The sequence below is a fragment of the Equus quagga genome, chromosome 17 (genome assembly GCF_021613505.1).
Source record: "Equus quagga isolate Etosha38 chromosome 17, UCLA_HA_Equagga_1.0, whole genome shotgun sequence".
Taxonomy (NCBI): Eukaryota; Metazoa; Chordata; class Mammalia; order Perissodactyla; family Equidae; genus Equus; species Equus quagga.
The window spans coordinates 13,520,409-13,541,268 of NC_060283.1; the positions used below are offsets into that span (position 1 = coordinate 13,520,409).

At 36.6% G+C, this 20,860-nt stretch overlaps 1 protein-coding gene across 2 annotated transcripts in view; it reads right to left on the reverse strand.

Annotated features, from left to right (window-relative positions):
* Window positions 1–20,860, reverse strand: part of ZFP91 (ZFP91 zinc finger protein, atypical E3 ubiquitin ligase) — a 36,652-nt gene that overhangs the window by 4,189 nt on the left and 11,603 nt on the right. The window contains exons 3-9 of one of the 2 annotated variants that reach the window (XM_046643050.1): window positions 6,832–7,041; window positions 6,539–6,575; window positions 5,769–5,870; window positions 5,087–5,221; window positions 4,265–4,315; window positions 3,746–3,824; window positions 2,701–2,815 (exon numbers count right to left, since the gene is read on the reverse strand). In XM_046643050.1, coding sequence (XP_046499006.1) covers window positions 2,701–2,815; window positions 3,746–3,824; window positions 4,265–4,315; window positions 5,087–5,221; window positions 5,769–5,870; window positions 6,539–6,575; window positions 6,832–7,041 — 729 coding nt within the window. Of the gene's footprint in view, window positions 1–2,700; window positions 2,816–3,745; window positions 3,825–4,264; window positions 4,316–5,086; window positions 5,222–5,768; window positions 5,874–6,538; window positions 6,576–6,831; window positions 7,042–20,860 lie in introns of both variants that reach the window. The other variant, XM_046643049.1, reaches the window with a different exon arrangement.

Genomic DNA, 20,860 nt, shown 5'->3' on the forward strand with positions numbered 1-20,860 from the left:
TGTTTTCAATGTATGAACAAAATTTAAGAAACAAACAGTTTTGGGCCATCCTGGCGGCGTAGTGGTTAAGTTCACGTGCTTTGCTTTGGTGGCCTGGGATTTGCTGGTTCGAATCCTGGGTTCAGACCTACACACGGCTCATGAAGCCATGCTGGGATAGCATCCCATACAGAAAGTGGAGGAGGATGAGTACGGATTTAGCTCAGGGCTAATCTTCCTCAGCAAAAAGAGGAAGATTGGCAACAGATGTTAGCTCAGAGCCAATCTTCCTCACAAAACAAAAATCAAAAACAAAACAAAAACAAAATAACAAAAAAATACCTTTCATCATTTTTTTTTTTAGCCCATACACTCAGTGGCATAAGGATCTATTAAACAAACACGCCAAAACCTAGAAAGAAATATGAGAACTGGAATCCTAACCTCAATTTTATCAGTAATCCAAATCTTGGATAAATTGCTTAGCAAGTAAACAGCTAAATTTTCCATCAATTTTATTCTTTAAAATAGTTTTTTCACAGACTGTGAAAACTGAATGCTTACATATAAAAAACCTGGCATTCAAACAACAATAACAACAAAAGAATTTGGCATTCCCTAGAAGAAAAGTGATCCACATCTATAGTGATAATCATATCTTCCATTTCACTTTTAAAAAATGTTACCTAACAATCTAAACTTCTCTCCAAAGATTCAAGTAGCTGCTATCAAATATATGCAAACAGCACCTGTATTTCTTTTCCTTGTTCTCCACCCTCAGATCTTCTGCACCATTCAACTACCTCCCTCTTTCATGTCACAGTCCCCCTAAATTTCATAGGATTTTTGATGAATTTGATAACATGGTGTGGAATCTATGGGGCAAAGGAGCATTGTACTCAATTATTTCTTTATCACTTGGTTGGGGAAAGAGTGGAAAACAGATGTTCAATACATATTTGTTGAATGAATGACCACTACATTTTCTATGCCTTTCACTTAAAATTAATAGAAATAGTTACAGTGAAAACACAAGGATAAATTAATAGGCAAAGAATATCCAATTTCATCCTGTACTCCATCTTAAACAATTCTAAAACCAAGTTTGGGAGAAGTGCCAAGTTTTTCTCAAACTTAAAGGTACTTAGGAATCACTTGGGGATCTTATTAGATGCAGATGCAGATTCAGCAGGTCTGAGGCAGGGCCTGAGATCCTGTATCTCTAACAAAAGCTCAAGTGATGCCAACACTTGCTGGTCTATGTTATACACGATAAGTAGCAAGATCTAAAAATGCACAGTTCTAACCCAGGGACAACTCTTAGTACTTCTCAGGTCTCATCCACTTTTCTAGCTCCCTGAGGTAGCATGGTAAACCCAGGTGGGGCACCGATTTGCTTAAATAAATTCATATATTTCCAAAGGGAGTCTATACAAACTAATCTGAAAAAGGTAAACTCTCTAACACTGACATCATAAAATTGTATTAATCAAATATAAATATTTGGAATGGACTAAATTTCTACAACAGTTTGTCACAGTAGGCTTGTGGATATTTAGCTAAAATAGTCTAAACCGGTTGTTAGAAGCTACTTTTCTATGGCAAAAGGGAGAAGGATGAGCAGCACCGATCAAGAAATAGTGGAGATTCATTCTCTCTGAAGAAACATAGTATGATGCAAAGTCTGTAGACTTTGGAGTGATTGAGATCTGAGTTCAAATCCTGGTGTTTTCAAAGTCTACCATGTGCCAGGCTCTGTGCAGTAAATAGCATTTTATATGTTATCTCATCCTTATAATAACTCCATGATATTGGTATCACTATTACCCTTATTTTACACATGAGGAAAAGTGAGACAAATTAAGTAACTTGCCTGAGTCACACATTTAGTAAATGATACAAAGGGAACATAGATCAATATGACCTTGGGCTGGAGACATGACATCTCTGCAACTGGAATTCCTTATCCTCTAAAATTGAGAAGATAACATGTAATAATCAGGTTTTTGGCACTTCTTCAATTAGCTGTAATACCCAGCACAATTTGTTCCTATTAGCTGCACTGCACTGAGACTGTCAGTAGCTAAAGATGGATGGAATTTGAATCCATTCTCTAATATGTATTATGAAGATAGTTTCTCTTTTAGTCAATAACTCTTACAGGAGGTTATGTGGGAATTCAATAGCTAGCCTTTATGATTTCAACAGCAGCAGAAGTCCCGGCGGCTATTTAGTAGTTAATATAAACTGTAAGTAAGCTTCTTTACCATTTAGGCTGTCTCTTCATACTTCTCACTTTTAGTCCATAAGAGCTACTACAACTATCTACCTGAAGCAGAATTACAAAATCCTAGTTCTGCTAAAAACTAGCTCTGTGACCACAGGCAAGTTACTTAACGTTGGTAGGCCTTGGTTTGGTTTCTTAGCTGTAACGTATGGCTAATATAAGCAAACCTGGTGATGTTTAATAGATGGATAAGCAATAGTACATGTAAAGTGTTTAGTCCACAGTTGACAGAGTACATGCTCAATAAAAGATAATTCTCCAAGCATAAAAGTTCTTAAAGAAGCCAAAGGACAAAAGTTAAAAAGCCCTACTTAGTTAAACCCTTGTAAAATTCATGTTTTATCGCTTTTTATTTTCATATCTTTCTCCCACACTTGACTGCAAATTCTTAAGATTAATGTTAGGAAAACATATTACTAATCTTAAAAAAGTACCTGTATGATGTTTGGCATGTCGTAGAAGTTGCTTCTGGAGCCTGAAGAGTCGCCCACAGGAGGGATGGGGACATACATATTTCTTCTTCAGCAAATGCTGATATTTAATGTGGTGCTAAAACAGTAAAAGAAAGTGAAGAGGGATAAAAATTCAGGCCCCCTGAAAGCTCATTCTTTTGCAAAGTTTAAGTGGTGAAGGAAAACCGAATACTCTATATTATGGTTGGGGAGGCAGTATAATAAAATGGTTGAGAACCTAGGCTATGGAAATAGATCTGGATTCTAGTCTGGGTCATTCATTAGCAGTGTGATCTTAGGAGACATACCTAAATATTTTAAGCTTCAGTTCTCATTTGTAAAAGGGAAATAACGATAATTGTTCATAGCGCTGTTATGAGAATATAGAGATCATATATTGTTTGCTGCCTAGTGCAGCAAACAGCACATGGCAAAAGAAGAGTAGCTGTCATTATCACGACAGAACCAGAACCAGAAAGTAAGGCCTTACTCTCTTGGTCTACTTGCTGCTAAAGATTAAACAGGCATTTCTTAAGCTTCAGTAAGCAGTACTTCACTTTCAGGTTTTCTGCCAGACCTAAATATAATCTATCTTGACTCGTTTTTTAAAAGTCTATTCACTTAAAAAAACCCCTAAAAACTAATTTTAAAAAATCTAAATAGTACTCAAGAAATTACTGGTTTGATTGCTATTTTTCAAAAATACACACCAAAATAAAATCTGTTCATCTGTGTCTTAGGGTGTTCTAACAACACATCTTATATATGAGAAGTATTTACACAATGGGAAACAATGGGATATTCCAAGATTCCAAGGAAATCTTCTATTTGGGCTCAGGTTCTTAGTCACTTTTCTTTTTTTTAACAGCATAACTAAAATAATTTTATGTTTAAAAAACATTTTTCTCAACCTTATACGTCAATGATGAAGCCTACACAACTTCACAAACTATAAAGACTCATGAAGTATGAGAACTAGTCATGAAAGATAAACTGAAAGGCTACCTTACAAAACAACTTCACTGACCTGCAAATAGCGAGGGTGAGCAAGAACAGTTCCACATCCTTCCATCTCACAACGGACATACTGGATTGGAGGCTTTTTTCTATTATCAATATGTGGGAGAAAAGTTAGCAACAGAAAAGCAGCACTCTGCACAATGGCCTTTAACTTGACCTGCACTATAGGAAATAGCTATTTTACAGTATGAAGAACTAAAATCTCTTTACTAGTACATAGCTTCCACAGAACTTATGTTAGAAGTAATCAGAAATTGCCAAATGCTCGACAGAGTTTTTAAAAAAAAGCACAAAATAAACTAGTAACCCTCCAAAAGGTAAAGAAAAAGTATTAAGATTTTTAGGAACTTTAAGATCCTGTAATGGAAATAAAAACAGTAACTTCGCAATAAGGACATTAATGAAGTTGCTTCTGAGAAATTTTTAAACAGCCATTCCTGCAGGATAATTATGAGGGCTAAATACGTAAGTAAAGTACCTATCACCAGAAATAAGGTACAACATAGTACAAGTATAAATTACTCACCTCCTTTTGGGTAATCGTGGACTTTTGTCATCTTTTCGCCTTCTTCCTCTCCTAAAATTAAAGAACATGGTAACTGTCCACATATTCTGGATTGAGGCTTCGACAACGAAGGATGGCTGAAGACATATACTCAAGACCAAAGAGCAGGGGGCAGAAACAAAGGATAAGCCAGAATACAAAAATCCAGAGACATATCTGACAAACCAAAGATTTCATTCTGAAGTCATTTCACTTTCAAATAAATCTGCATCACAAGTTATATACCTTTCATAAACTATGCATTACTATGGAAGAACTCGATAAATCTCAAGATCACTATTTGAAGAGTCGTCTCAGTGAAAAGTCTATCACTTAAATTTAATCAACTTAAGAAGTAAAATAAAAGAGTCTATTATCTAAAAACCCTAAGAATATAAACTATATTCTCCTTGCAATAGAACCAAAAAGCCTAAATATTTAAAAAATCTTATTTCCACAATAGGAAATGATTGCTAGGCAGAAAGTTTTTGCCCAAAGTTATTGCATCATTTGCCTTATTTGCCCTTCTTTAGAGGATCCACACTGCTACACTTTTTCTTGCTGTCTCTACTACATCTGCATCGCTACAGCCACTGTCTTACCTGCTCATTTGGATGTCTTTAAGTATGGCTTTGAATTAAGCTTTCAAGCTTTTGAGAAGAGTCTCTCCAATGAAATGGTCGGCTGCTTGAGGCAGCAATATGAATGTGTCAACATCCTTCCTCATCACCGCCCCCACCCTTTTCCTACCAGTGGCTTCAAAATCTGTTAAGTTTCCATTTTTAGCAGTAAGTGTCTACTCACTTCCTAGGAGGTTCCTCATCCTCCCTAATTTCATTCTCTTCTTCTTTCACCTCTACCTCTACTTCCACTTTAATTTCCTTCTTCTCTTTCTCTTCTTTCACCTTTCCAGATTTTCTCCGTGGCTTTGGAGTTTCCCTGAAAACACAAATGCATTTCAACGTTGGTGTCCCACAAAAGGCCCTTTCAAGGAAAACTGTGACAAGAGGATAAAGCCTGGGGTTATCACCACTTTAATGTAAAATTATGGTCCTCAGCTCATGAAATGTGACTTCTGGCCAACCATTCCTCATATGCATAGGAATGATATATATTTAAAGCCTATGAGATGACTCCACCAGGATCATGAATCAAATCTAGAATCAAATCTCACTACAGATGTAAAGAGAATCAAGACAAAAGTAAAAACTAAGTACTTAGGCAATTTACGATATCTTATTAAGATAAAACATGCAGACATCTTAATTTGGATATGATCAAAAATACAGTTCTAAAAATGGAAAAGAGGTCTGTATGAGGGAGTAATAAGATGACGTTAGATTTACAAAACAAGTGCATAATTAATTATTCATTTAAAATTAAGTCTATACTCATTAGTCTGGCAACAAGGGAAAATAAAAGCATGCAACGGTGTTTTCCTAACTTATTTTTCATTGACATGTCTGGAGTAAAATCTGAGACGTGCCTTTCTAAGTGGGGTTTGTAGGTCTCATCTCTTGGGTCATCTTTGAATGGTATTTCCTCTTCACTGATTAACATCTCTTCTTCTTCCTCCTCCTCCTCATCACTACTAAAAAGCAGCAAACAGAGATTAGAAATTCTAGTTGTAAGGATTCTACCTAACTGAATTTTATTCGGTAATTTATTTAGAGGTAGCCAAAGATTCACAGTAAGTTATCTAGGATTTTTATCCTCATGGTCTAGTTGGACTGCAATCTAGCTGCTTTATCCTAAAGAATAATAATTGGAACTAAAAACACATAAATCCTAGAAATGCTATCACTTCCTTAAATAAAGGTAAGGTGATGACTGTTCAACGGCACTAAGAGTTAAAAAAATTAACTTTATAATTCTATGTCTAGTAATCTGCTCTAACAAAAAAGACCTATGAACAGACACACACAAAAAAGTTGGTGGGAATCAAATGACTTATCAAGGAAGACACTTCAAAACCCTGGTCAAAACATCCCCATTTCATGTTCCTGTCTAGCAGGGAATAAGTCAGAACACAGAAGGTACTTAAGACATGGTTTCTGAACTACATAACTAAAGACTACATGGTTAAAGCTCTAATCAAGAATAAAATGCAATCTAAAAACTGAATACCAAAACTGAAGCTAATTTCTCTTTAACAGCTCAAAATTATTTCAAGTAGAAAACAGCTTCTGAATCATATAATGTGATTGTGCTCTTTGTCTCCAAGGGTTTATATATGAAATATGAAAAGTTTCTTACCTAATACCACCTGGAGACTGATGCTCTTCTGCAACATCTGGAAAAATAAAGCCAAAACAAAAGTTTATCTATGTAGATAAAGATATTTTCTTTCTGCAGCCAAGAGATACATAGCAAATTACTGCCTGTAGTCATTATGCAAAAGGAGAGGATCTGCAAATTGTCGAAAAGAAATCTTTCCTATATAACCATACCTACCCATGAAAGTTAAACTGTTTTGGTAAATATTCAACATTATATTTAAAGTCTACAGGCACTGGTTATTAAATAACCATAATCTACTTGCACTGTACCATAATCAAGCTGATCTGTATTTGGTTCTGACTTGCAGATGAGCTGCAATGAACCAGTCTTGGACCTAGAACTTCGGGTGTTCTCTGTGTCACGATGCCGAGAGACAGACGTCCTGCTACTGCTGCGCCAGCCCCGGCTAGGCCTAGTTGCAGCAATGGAAACTTCCTGAGGGAGGGCAGAGTCTTCTTCCTCTTTCTCTTCCTTGGGATCTAGATGAAAACATATACAATTCTTTTTAAGTTTACAGTTAACCAATAACTATCTTTTTATGTCTACTATTAAATACAATCAATGAAAAGATAAATTCTTTTGAGAAAATTCCTCAGGTTTTTATTGAAATAACAGAAACAAGATGAGAGGAAAATTAGACAAAACTTACCCTTTTTGTCATCACTCTATAGAAAAAACTTCGTATGTTGCAAAGTGGTAATTTTATATTGCCTTATCTACTGAAAAATGGAACGCTAAGAGAAGTAGGCAAACTATACCTAAGTAATTTAATTCATGGAATTCTAACCTTTAGATCTAAGACAAAAGAAACTAAGTTGAGTTGAGTGGTCCCAGAAAGAAGAGCAGAACTACGGCATGAAAAAGAATCACAAGTCTAGATGATTTTACAACCAATGTGCAAGGAATTTGTAAAAAGAAATTCCATTATAAGAATGCCTTCCCTTGACCGTATTCAATAATTTCACTTGGAATTACACCATGAATTTGAATTAATCCATAGGGCAAATCATGACAATGTCCAGCTTCAGTGCTGTTCTGTTTCACCTATGAGATGCTACATCCAGGCACACATACAATCTGTTTGTTACCCTATATTTCTCCATGCTTGAAAGGGTAAATGAGGTAATGTAAGGTCATTTCCTCCTGAGTGATAATAAAAAGCTTATCATTAAAAATTCGTGTTCATATCTAGAGTAGCTTATTACTTAGAACTACATTAAGTTAGTATAGTAAAACTGAGCCTACTATGACTATGGAAGATTCTTTAAATAATCTCAGAATGGAAAAGGGCTTTCTAAGAACAGCACAAAATTTCAGGTCTTAAGACTGATATACCTGACTACCTAAACATAAAAACAATTTTACATATGGCAAATTCCACTAGAAGCAGTCTAAAAGCTCAGTAGAAAAATGGCAGCTCAGTAAAAAACCTATGGTGAACAAACAACGACAAAAAAGCTCAATCCGCTTGTAACAAGAGAAACTTAAAATGACAGTGCCATAGTACTGTTCCCCATCATAATGGCAATGATCCAAATGTTTGACAACACACTGTATTGGCAGGGCTGTAGAAAAACAGGCACTATAATACAGAAGATAGTGTGTGCAATGGCAAAACCTCTATGAAGGACAATTTAGCAATACCTATCAAAACTTTCAAGTACGAGAAATTTATCCTATAAAACTGCAATCACACTTACAAAATGACTTATGTATAGAGTCAGTCATTATAGGAATGTTTTTAGTAGTAAAAAAGTAGAAAACTATCGGGGGAACTTGTTATATAAATTACGACACATCTAGTCAATGGGCAAAGGCATGAAGTCAACTCCATGACACTTTACTACACACAGAAAAACCCATATGCATATAATACCCAAATATTAGATACATGTATATATATGTTTTACATGTTATATAGATATAGAAATAAATACATATGCGTGTAAGATATATATATGATATATATGGTAACAAAACTTCTGGACAAACATGTAAGAAATTGATAAATACTGGTCTCTTCCAGGGAAGGTGCAAAACTACTTCCAGCAATTCCATCTCTAAATATCTACCCCTAGGAAAATAAACTGGCACATGGAGGTTCATTGTAGCATGTTTATAACAGCTAAACACTGGAAAACAACCTAACCCTCCATCAAGGAGGAGAAACCAGGCTGCACTTTCCACACTTTGCTTGGAAATCTTTTCAGCTAAATATACAAGTTCATTGCATAAAAGTTCTATCCAACAGAACATAATTCAGCCATAGTCTCTGCCACTTTCTAACAAGGATCGCCTTTCCTCTACTGTCCAATAACATGTTCACCATTTCCTTTTAAAGCCTCCCCAGATTGCCTTTGACATCCACATTTCTGCATACTGTTTCCTTAAGGCAATCCAGGCTGTTTTTCCGAATAAGCGTCTCAGAACTCTCCCAGTTAGTATCCACTCACCAAAACCATTTCCACATTTTTAGGTATTTTGTTACAGCAAGATACCACTTTCAGTACTGAAATCTGTATTAGTTTCCTAGGGCTGCCACAACAAATTACCACAAAGACCTATTTCTCTGCAAAGATCCTATTTCTAAATAATGTCACACTCACAGGTACGCAACACCTTTTTGGGAGAAACAATTCAACTCATAGCATATGGCCCTGCTATCAGACAAAATAGACTTCAAGTCAAATACTGTTATTAAAGACAAAGAAAGACGTGTATATTGATAAGACTGTCAATCAATCAAGAAAATAAAAGAATTATAAACCTATATATACCTAATATATGAAGCAAAAAATGACAAAATTGGAGGGGAAAGTAGGTAATACTAAAATAAGTTGGAGACTTCAATAATTTACTTTCAGTAATGGATAGAAGGACTAGTCCGGGGTTCAGTTAGAGGGTGTGGCCCCGTGGCTGGGTGGTTAAGTTTGTGTGCTCTGCTTTTGTGGCCTGGGGTTTCGCCAGTTCGGATCCTGGGCATGGATACGGAACCGTTCATCAGGCATGCTGAGGCGATGGCCCACATAGCACAACCAGAAGGACCCACAACTAAAATATACAACGATGTACTGGGGGGCTTGGGGGAGAAGAAGTAAAAACAAAAAAGGGCAACAGATGTTACCTCAGGTGCTAATCTTTAAAAGAAAATTAAAAAAAAAAAAAGATGATATAGAGAATGTTCTCTGATCCAATACAATGAAAACAGAAATCGGTATCATAAGGAAAATTAGAAAATTCAAGCGGCCGACTAGGTAGTGCAGTGGTTAAGTTCACACACTCTGCTTCGGTGGCTTGGGGTTTGCCAGTTTGGATCCCACGTGTGGACCCACACACCACTTGTCAAGCCATGCTACAGCAGGCAACCCACATATAAAGTAGAGGAAGATGGGCATGAATGTTAGCTCAGGGCCAATCTTCCTCAGCAGGAAAAAAAAAAGAGAAAGAAAGGGATTGGCCATGGATGTTGGCTCAGGGCTAATCTTCCTCAAAAAAAAATGGGGCCAGCCCCATGGTCAAGTGGTTAAGTTCGTGTGCTCCACTTTGGCAGCCCAGGGTTTCCCCAGTTGGGACCCTGGGAGTGGACATGGCACCACTCATCAGGCCATGCTGAGGCAGTGTCCCACATAGCACAACCAAAGAGGTACTCACAACTAGAACATACAACTATGAACTTGGAGGCTTTGGGGAGAAGAAGAAGAAAAAGAAGACTGGCAACAGATGTTAGCTCAGGTGCCAATCTTAAAAAAAAAAAAAAGAAAATTCAAGTATGTGGAAATTAAACAACACACTCTTAACCAACGGGTTAAAGAAGAAATCACAAGGGAAATTAGAAAATACTTAAAGATGAATGAAAATGAAAAAACAACATGCCATAAGTTATTATGGGCTGCAGCAAAAGCAATGCTCAGAGTGAAATTTATAGACTTAAATGGCTACATTAAAATAGAAAAAAAAAATCACGTCTAACCAATAACCTGTTAATTAGGTTATTTGTTGTTTTGGTGTGAAGTATTCTTTACACCTTAAAAAGGAAAAAAAAAAGAGCAAACTAAACCTAAAGCTAGCAAAAGAAAGGAGATAAAGATTAGAAAAGAGATAAATGAAATAAGAAAACAGAAAACCAACAGAGAAAAATCAATGGAACCAAAACTCAGTTCTTTGAAAATATCAACAAAATCGACACATCTTTAGCTAGATTGAGGAAAAAGAAAAGAGAAGACTCAAACTAGTAAAAAATTGGAACACTCTTACAATAAGTGAAGACTGAATTAATAATAAAAAATCTCCCAATGAAAAAAAGCCCAGAGGCAGATTGTTTCGCTGGTAAAGTCTACTAAACATATAAAGAAGAATCAACACTAATCCTTCTCAAACTCTACAAAAAACAGAAGAGGCGGGAACACTTTCCAATTCATCCTATAAGGCCAGGATTACTGATACCAAAGCCAGACAAAGACACCACAAGAAAACTACAGACGAATATCCCTTGCAAACCGAATCCAGCAGAATAACAAGACTATGAAGCATATTAAGACTAAGACAAAGTGAGATGCATCCCAGGATTACGAGGGTGGTTCAAGATATAAAAATCAATTGATTAATATACCACATTAATAGAATGAAGGAAAAAAACTCTACATGATCGTCTCAATTGATGTAGAAAAAGCATTTGACAAAAGTCAACAAACTTTTATGATAAGAACACACAACAAACTAGGAATAGAATAGAACTTCCTCAACCTGATAAAGGGCATTTATCAAAAGCCCAGAGCTAACATACTCAGTGGCAAAAGACTGAAAGCTTTCTCCCTAAGATCAGGAACAAGATAAAGATGCCCTGTTTCTCCACTTCTATTCAAGTGGAAGTTCTGGAAAAAGCAATTAGGCAATAAAAATAAATGGCAACCAAATTGGAAAGGAAGAAGTAAAACTCTATCTGAAGATGAAATGCTATTTCTAAAGAAAATTCTACAGAATCTGCAAAAAGAAAACTATTAAAGGTAACACACAAATTTAGCAAAGTTGCAGAATACAAGACCAACACTCAAAAATTAGTTGTTTTAAATACACCAGCAATGAGAAATCCAAAGAGGGAGTTAAGAAAACAATTCCATTTATAATTTAATTAAAAAGAATAAACACTTAAATATTCCTATGATGGCAATATTACCCAAATAGATCTGCAGACCGAATATAACCCCATCAAAATCCCAGCTTCCTTATTTGCAAAAATTGACAACCTCATCCTAAAATTCATATGAAAATACTAGAGACCTTGATCAGCCAAAACAATCTTAAAAAAGAACAAAGTTGGAGGACTCACTTTATTCTTCCCAATCTCAAAACTTACTACAAAGCTAAAGTAATCAATCAGTATCACAGTGTGGCACTGGCCTAACGACAGACATACAGACCAACGGAACTGAATTCAGAGTCCAGATAGAAACCCATGCACCTATGGTCAACTGATTTTCCACAAGGTTGCCAAGACCATTAATGGGGAAAGAACAGTCTCTTCAACAAATGTTGCTGGGACAACTGGATATCCACATACAAAGAACAAAGCTGGACCCTTACCTTATACCATATACAAAAATTAACTCAAAATGGATCAAAGGGGGCTGGCCCCATGACCAAGTGGTTAAGTTTGCACGCTCTGCTTCAGCAGCCCAGGGTTTCACTGGTTCGGATCCTGGGCACGGACATGGCACTGCTCATCAGGCCATGCTGAGCCAGCGTCCTACATACCACAACTAGAGGGACCTACAACTAAAATATACAACTATGTACTGGAGGGATTTGGGGAGAAAAAGCAGAAAAAAAAAAAAATATGGATCGAAGACCTAAATGTAAAAGGTAATAGTAAAAATCTCTTATAAGTGAAGAAAATCTATGGAATGGGAGAAAATATTTGTAAGTCATATATTTAACAAGAGACTAATACCCAGAATATATAAAGAACTCTCTTACAATTCAACACCAAAAAGACAAACTACCCAATTAAAAAATGGTAAAGGACTTAAATAGACACAGTGGCGCAGCGACTGTGGAAAACAGCTGGCAGTTCCTCAAAAACATAAGCATAGCATAAATATAAAAAACATAAACGTAAACAAAATTACCACATGGCCCAGCAATTCCACTCCTAGGTGTAGATCCCCAAAAGTAACAAGTATCCAAAGAAATACTTGTACGTGGATGTTCACAGGAATACAACTCATAAAAGCCAAAATGTGGAAACAACCTAAATGTCCATCAAACACCGAATGGATAAACAAAATGAAGTATATCCACAGAATGGAATATTACTCATAAAAAGGAACGAAGTACTAATATGTACTATTACATGTTAAAACATGGATGAACCTTCAAAATATGCTGTATGACAGAAGCCTGGCACGAAAGTCACATAAGTATGATTCCATTTATCTGAAATACTCTTAATAGGGGTAAAGTCGGATTAATGTTTTAAGGCACAAGCAAATTAATGTTTGTTAGAGGCTGAGGAGAGGGCAGAACAGGGAATGACTGCTTTTAATGGGTATGGGTTTTCTTTGGTAGGGTTGAAAATGTTTAGAACTAAATAGAGGTGATGGTTGCACAACACTGTAAATGCACTAAATGTCACTGAATTGTATGCTTTAAAATGGTTAATTTTGTTACACAAATGTCACCTAAAAAAAAAAAAAGAAACACACAAGCCAACAACAACAAAAACAGAGGGGAGAAAAAAACGCTATTAGGCTTCCAGAGTAGAAACTGACAATAGGATAACCCATACACTAGGAAAAACAATCACAACCAAATAGAAAAGAGTCAAGTTTCTTCTGTGTGGTACTTCAAAGACAATTTCTGCTTTTTCTCATAATAGCAGTTGACTTTGAGGAGGCTCCTAGATATATAAGTAATAAGAAAAAAGAGAAAAAAAGCCACGGTAGCCTAGGTGAAGGAAGACATCAGGCAAGCCACTGCCTGAGCAACATGCAGGCACAATGAATATAACCACATTCTCGAAAGAGGAAAAAGAGATAAAGTAAGAGTGATTGATACTATGAAGTGAGACAAATTGGTATTACCTGCAAGAACGCTTCTCCTAATTCTTCTAGGTAGTAAAAGACAGCATGATAATTCTTTCAAAACAAGCTAACTCATCAAATTCCAAAAGGTGATAGCCACTTCATCATGATGAAATACTTCAAGTTAGAAGGGTCATCCTAACATGAACCGGTTTTCCTTCAGGTTGCCCCATTTTTCTAACTGAAGTTTAGAGAAATTAAATGACTTGTTCAAGATTACAAAGCTAACACTGATTGTTGGGTGACCAGGGAGTGGCTGGTTGATAGGCTGGGAAGAAACTAGAGTAAAGGTCTTCTCATCTCTATGTATGCAAATATTTACCATTTTTTCTGGGAAACTAACAAGCCTCTACTACAGTATAATAATATTTTTTTCCTTTTTTCTAAATTTATCCTCATAACCATGTCAAGTAATTATTATTACTCTTATCTCTACAGGTGAGGAAAGCAATTAACTGATTTTCCCAGGCTCACATATTAAGTTGTGGAGCTGGGATTTTGAACCCAGGTATATCTAAGTCCAAAGTCTATATTCTTTCTACTATACCACACCTAACCATATAGAAGTGAAACGGGAAAGTGCCAGTCCAAAGGCTTAATTCAGATTTGGCTCATTTCCACCCAGACATAGGTTCAAGTGCCAAGACAGGGAGCCATTTATGTAATATACTGACCTAAAAGACCAAAGGAAGTTTTATTATTCCATGAAAGTGAATTTTTAATCTAAAACTGCATGTGGTATTTCTTTATGTTTCAAAAGAGAACTGGAGGAATTTTTTAATGATTAAAAACAGAAAAAAAGCTGAGAGATTTTCAAACTTTTAATTAAGAAATTAAAGTATTTATATACTTTAATCTGATTTATTCATTTTTATTTATTTATTTATTTTTTAGGAAGATTAGCCCTGAGCTAACATCTGCCACCAATCTTCCACCTTTGGCTGAGGAAGACTAGCACTGAGCTAACATCTGTGTCCATCTTCCCCCACTTTTTATATGTGGGACGCCTACCACAGAATGGCCCATCAAGCAGTGCCATGTCCGAATCCAGGATCCAAACCGGCGAACCCTCGGCCACCGAAGCAGAATGTGCACACTTAACCGCTGCACCACTGGGCCAGCCCCCTGGTTTACTCATTTTTCAATCAACAAGGGTATTTATCTTTATAAATATGCTAATACTTAATTTTTTCTTTCTTGTTCTAGTCATCTCTTTCATCATTTACTACATCTATGTTTTTATTTTCTTTCTTACTTATTTCAGACCAGACATGAGCTATTGGAGTACTGAGAAAGGAAGTAAGGAATAAAAAATATTAACGAGAGTTTACAAAATTCCTACAGACATTAAAAGTGTAGGGCAAAAAAAATTAGAATCACAAAGTAGCGCCATTTAGTTTCAGAGTACAGTCAGGTGTATTAGTTCTGTCTCAAAAGACTTTGCTTAGGGATAGGTTTGAGAAGATGAAAGGATACTTTCTCTTTGAAACTGTGGCTCTCAAAATGAATGTTCATTAACTTAATGGTATCTATAGCTAACAATTAGCTCAAAATTTAGCATTTAAGTTTGAAAAAATATGGCTGGACTCTCAAGGATAAGTGCTAGCGAGGTGAAAAACGAGAGGAAGTAAGACAGAAGAGCACATGTAAATACCATGAGATGGGAACTGAAGTAAGATGACCAAAATGACTGGAGCTGAGAGAAGAGGACAAAAACTGTCATCATTTATAATGTTGCTGAGGAGGCAGGAAAGAGTCTAATAAAGAAGGTCCTTGCAGGATTTTGGATTTTACCCTAATAGCCACAGAAAGCCAGAAGAATTTACAAAGGAAGGTGTCACGATCAGATTTTCAGTTTTAATGTTCACTCTGGTTGCAGGCTAGAGAATGATCCAGGTGGGGGCAAGACTGATTTCAAGGAGACCAGCTTAACGTCTACTGCAACAGCCTAGGCAACAAATAATAAAAGCTTGAAAAAGAATAACAGCATTGGAAATGGAAAGAATTAGAGATGTGAAATACTTAGGAGACAGAGCAGACAGCACAAGAGAATGACTTAATAAAGGGATAGAAGAGGACAGAGAGAGGGGTCAGAGATCTATGATCTGAACAATTGGATGGATTGTGGGAGCATTCACAGAAGAAAATAGTTTTTCTTGCTTGTTTTGAGGAGACAGTAGAGATAATGTGTTCCATTTTGGACATGTTAAATTTGAAATGTCTGCCGAGTAAAACCACAGTTGGCCTGAAAGACAGAGGAGGGAGTCTGTGCTACATATATAACATTGGGAATCATCAGCATTATGGTCTAGATTCAGCATGGTCCACATAAAACGTCATTTTCAATATTTATGAAATGTGTTTTTAGCTATTTCTAATATCTGACTTATTCACTGATTTTTCTCTTCCAGTAGCACTTTAGTACTGTAAAATATATTTTAAAAACATACCCATACTACAATTTTGCTTTGTTCAGGCCATTCTTTCAATCCATGATGGTAAAATATCAGAGTATCTGAGACATGTTAAAAAAAGCTGTATTGAAGTATGGGTGTAACATTGACATTGAGGGCATGTTGAGGAAAAAGCAGAACTAGTGCTGCAAAAACAGAAAAGCTCAGAGATTTGGGGGTTAGGAAATATTATAGAAGAAATTTGGGGGTCTACCTAAGGAGAATTGTGACTAATAACACTATGAAAGTATAATTCATCTACATTGTAGAGGCTCTGGATCCAAGCTTAAGAAATATGAAGTTAGGGCTGGCCTGGTGGCGCAGCGGTTAAGTTTGCACGTGGCGCTTCTTGGTGGCCCAGAGTTCGCCGGTTTGGATCCTGGCTGCAGATATGGTGCCGCTTGGCAAAAGCCATGCTGAGGTAGGCATCCCACGTATAAAGTAGAGGAAGATGGGCATGGATGTTAGCTCAGGGCTAATCTTCCTCCAAAAAAAAAAAAAGAAAAAAAAAGAACTATGAAGTTAGACATTTGGTAGAGAATCTCTGAAAGTTTTAAAGTAAGAATTAGTTACATAACTTGAATGGAGATGGAGAAGGAGAGAGCCCATGATGGGCTGATAAGAAATGGGAGGTGATTTGAGAGATGGAAATTAACGAGACCAGATAGGATGCACTGTAATAGTACAGATCTAAAATTAATAAGGGGCTTACCTAAATACTGTTAATGATCAAATGGTTAATAGAGTGAGGAGGGGGTTGGAGGGGGATGACACAAAACAGGCAGGTAGACCTTCATCGTGGTAAGATACAGAGGTAAGGAGGAAAAAGGCAACATGGATTATCTGGCTTCAGGCCCTGCTATTCCACTAAAATAGCTATTGTTAAGGTTCCCAATGTCTTCACATACTTAAATCTAATTGACGTTTTTTAGTTACCTGACTTATCATCTTTTGACAGTTGGCTTTCATATCACACTTTCTTGGTCTTTTTCCTAACTCCCTGGCTTCTCTTTTCCTTGGGAGCTTCTCCTCCTCCTCCTCTCACTGTCCTTTATACAGTCATATGTTGCTTAACAATGGTGATGCGTTCTGACAAGTGCATCCCTAGGTGATTTCGTTGTGTGAACATCACAGAGTGTGCTGAAGGGGAACAAAATTTCCCACCCCAAAATACATCTCTCTAACATGAAGATTATTTCAGGCTTATTATTTTTAAGAAACAAAACACTGAGAAAGTTTTTCTTGTTACCTCCCCCTTAACTGCCTAAAAGAATTCAGATTAAAAAAATATGTCTCAAACAGATTGATATACATTTTTTGTCTCTGCTTCCTCTTAAAATGACAGAAAAGGGCTAAAAATGACCAAGGCTAACAAAGTCAAAGGAACACAAAAGGAGACAATAACAACTCTGATTTCACTTCAACAAAATTTTAGAAGACTAAAACCAGGATAGTGATAAATGACTTTAAACATCAAATAAAGTTTAAACTTAAACTATAAGTGGGGAAACAAACAAGTAACAAGCAATATATGTATAGACATTTTAACCACTTCAGAAAGGGTCAGGAATTGGAGTCACAGTGTGCCTCGGAAAGTGGGGATGCAGGGTAGGACTGAAAAAATGAAGAGCAGTTTGAAGATTTTAAAAGTAGTCTGAACACCCAATCCCCTTTCTCCCATGCTGCCAGCAACTACCCCTCCACCTGAATGGAGACTTACCACTTAGGAGATGTTAAACCACAAAGGCTCTGGTATCAACAGTTTCAGGTGAGGGCAGACTAGGGATAATTAAATGGAAGCAAAAATAATAAATGTTGAAGACCCTCCTCACCGACCTCACACCTACCACATGTACCAAGATACAAGAATTCCTCTCTGAAGAAACTGAAATGACCCATAAAAAAGACTATTCCTACATCATCCTTTAATAGAGAATAGCAGGTCTAACCTGTGCACACAGACCTTCCAATCAGCATTTTAGTACTTTACTCTAAAAATCAAAAGAAAATTAGGGAACACCCAAAACTTAAGGAAAATTTCTAACAGAAGAGGCTAAATAAACAAATGGGAAAAAAACTTGAAAGAAATGGGCAATTCAAGGTACAGAAAAACATATATAAATATATCCTCAGATAGGAGGCTAGTACATCATTAGATTAACAACAGTAATACTATTCAACAAAGTACACTCAAAAAAAGCTCTTGGAAATTAAAAATATAAGAAAAAAAAAACCCGTGAAGAAAAGATGTGAAGTTAAGCTGAGAAAATCTCTGAAAAAGTAGCATAACAATACAAAGGGTTAAGAAATGTAATGAAGTATAAAATTAAAGGACAGAGAAAGCAAAAGTGATGAAGTTAAAGAAATAACATAAAATCTGATATAAATTAAGAATAATTTATTTATTTATTTATTTGGTGAGGAGGATTGGCCCGGAGCTAGCATCTGTGCCAATCTTCCTCTATTTTATGTGGGATGCTGCTGAAGCGTGACTTGACAAGTGGTGCTAGGTCCTTGCCCAGGATCTGAACCTTCGAACCCTGGGCGGCCGAGGCAAAGCGTGTGAATTTAACTACTATGCCACCAGGCCAGCCCCTATAATGGTGAATTTTATGTGTCAACTTGGTTAGGCTATGGTACCCGGTTGTTTGGTCAAACATCAATCTAGAAGTTGTTGTGAAGGTAGTTTTTTTAGACACGATTAAGACTTAAATCAGTAGACTGTGAGTAAAGTAAATTACCCTCCATAATGTGGGTGGGCCTCATTCAATTAATTGAAAGTGTAAGAGCAAAGATAGGTTTCATGAAGAAGTAACTTGGCTTCAAGAATGAACACAGAAACCCTTCCCTAAGTTTCCAGTCCTGTGAGTTTTGGACTTCAGACTGTATTATCACCTCTTATCTGAATTTTCAGTCTGCTAGTGTGCCCTATGGATCTTAAACTTGACAGCCCCCACAACTGCATGAGCTAATTCCTTAAAATAAATTATATATAGTCTATTGGTTCTATTTCTTTGAAGACCCCTAATACACACTCTGGTACTGAAACTGGTTCTAAAGGAACAGAATCTTACTGATTAGTTTTTTAATTGGTTCTCTAATCTGATTAGATTTAAAGGCACTAATATGACTCTTATTTCCAGTAGTAAAGAGAGCACTGAAAGTCCACGGCATGATGTAACAACAGAAATAAGCAAAATATCACCAATGGATACTTCTAAATCAAATACTTATAGTAAGAGGAGAGGTTCTGCTGATCATGCATTTGATACTTTGGGACATTTCAAACCGATGAGTTATAATGAAAATGGCTGGTTGCTCCTAATTGTGCTGGACAAAGTGGGGAGAGAAAAGGGTGTGCTCAGAGGTTCAAATTCCCAGCTCAAGCACCACATAAATGACCTGGAAGTTTCTATGCCTGCCCTGAAAGAAATCCTTATTTCCTGTACCTGCAAAGCTAAGTTTCCTGAAAACCAAACCCAGAGTCTCACCAAGGCCAACCTGGCTACAGGCACTGCTGAGTGCCTATTCTGCCAGCAGCAGACATCAACAGTGACTCCCTGATATAGCACCATTCCCCAGGGTGATCACACAGCTACCTGGTGGCTAGTTCATTTCATCAGACCACTTCCATCATGGAAGTGGCAACGTTTTGTTCTTACTGGAACAGACACTTACTCTGAATACGGATTTGCCTTCCCTGCACCCAATGCTTCTGCCAAAACTATCATTCATGGACTTACAGAATGACTTATCCACAGTCATGGTATTCCATATAGCCTTTCTTCTGATCAAGGAACTCACTTCACAGTAAGTGAAATGCAGCAAGAGACCCATGTTCGTGGAATTCACTATGCGTGTTACCACATTCCCTACCATCCTGAAGCAGCTGGCTTGACAGAATAGTGGAAGGGCAATAACAAACATGGGTGAGGTTGTAGAGAAACAGAAGCCCTCATCAACTGTTGGTGAACATAAATATCACAGCCACCCTAAGAAAGTGTTTGCCAGTTTCTTCAAGTTAAACCTATATTTACCATACAATCCAACAATTCCACTCTTAGATGTCTACCTGAAAGAAATACAAACATTTGTCCACTCAAAAACTTGCCCATGAATATTCACAGTATCGTTATTCGTGATAGCTAAAAAGTGTAGCAACTGGTGAACAGATAAATCAAATGAACTATTTCCATACAAAGGAATGAAAATATTGATACATGCTACAACATGGATTAACCTCAAAAACATTATGCTAAGTGAAAGACACCAGACCTAAAATAAAAAAAACATATATTGTATGTACAAGTCCGTTTATATAAAAACATCTAGAAAAGGCAAATCTATCTAGACAGAACTGTACACTTGAAATGGGTGAATTTTAAGTATGTAAACTATGCTTCAATAAAATTTTATTAATAAAATATGCATTGTAGCACTAGTAATAAAGATCACTAACTGAAATCTACCCAAATGCCCCTCAACAGTAAAATGGGTAAACTGCGATATATTTCTGCAATAAACACTATATAGCAATAAAAATAATCTATAACAAACACCATACAGAGGAATGTCACATAATGGTGAGCAAAAGAAGCCCTACACAAGAGTACATAATGCATTATTCCATTTACATACAATTCAAAAACTGGCAAAACTAATTTGTGCTGTTAAAAGTCAGAATAGTGGTTACACTTGGGGGAGGTTAATCACATTCTGTTTCTTGAGTTGGGTGATGGTTACACCACTGGGTTTGCCTTGTGAAA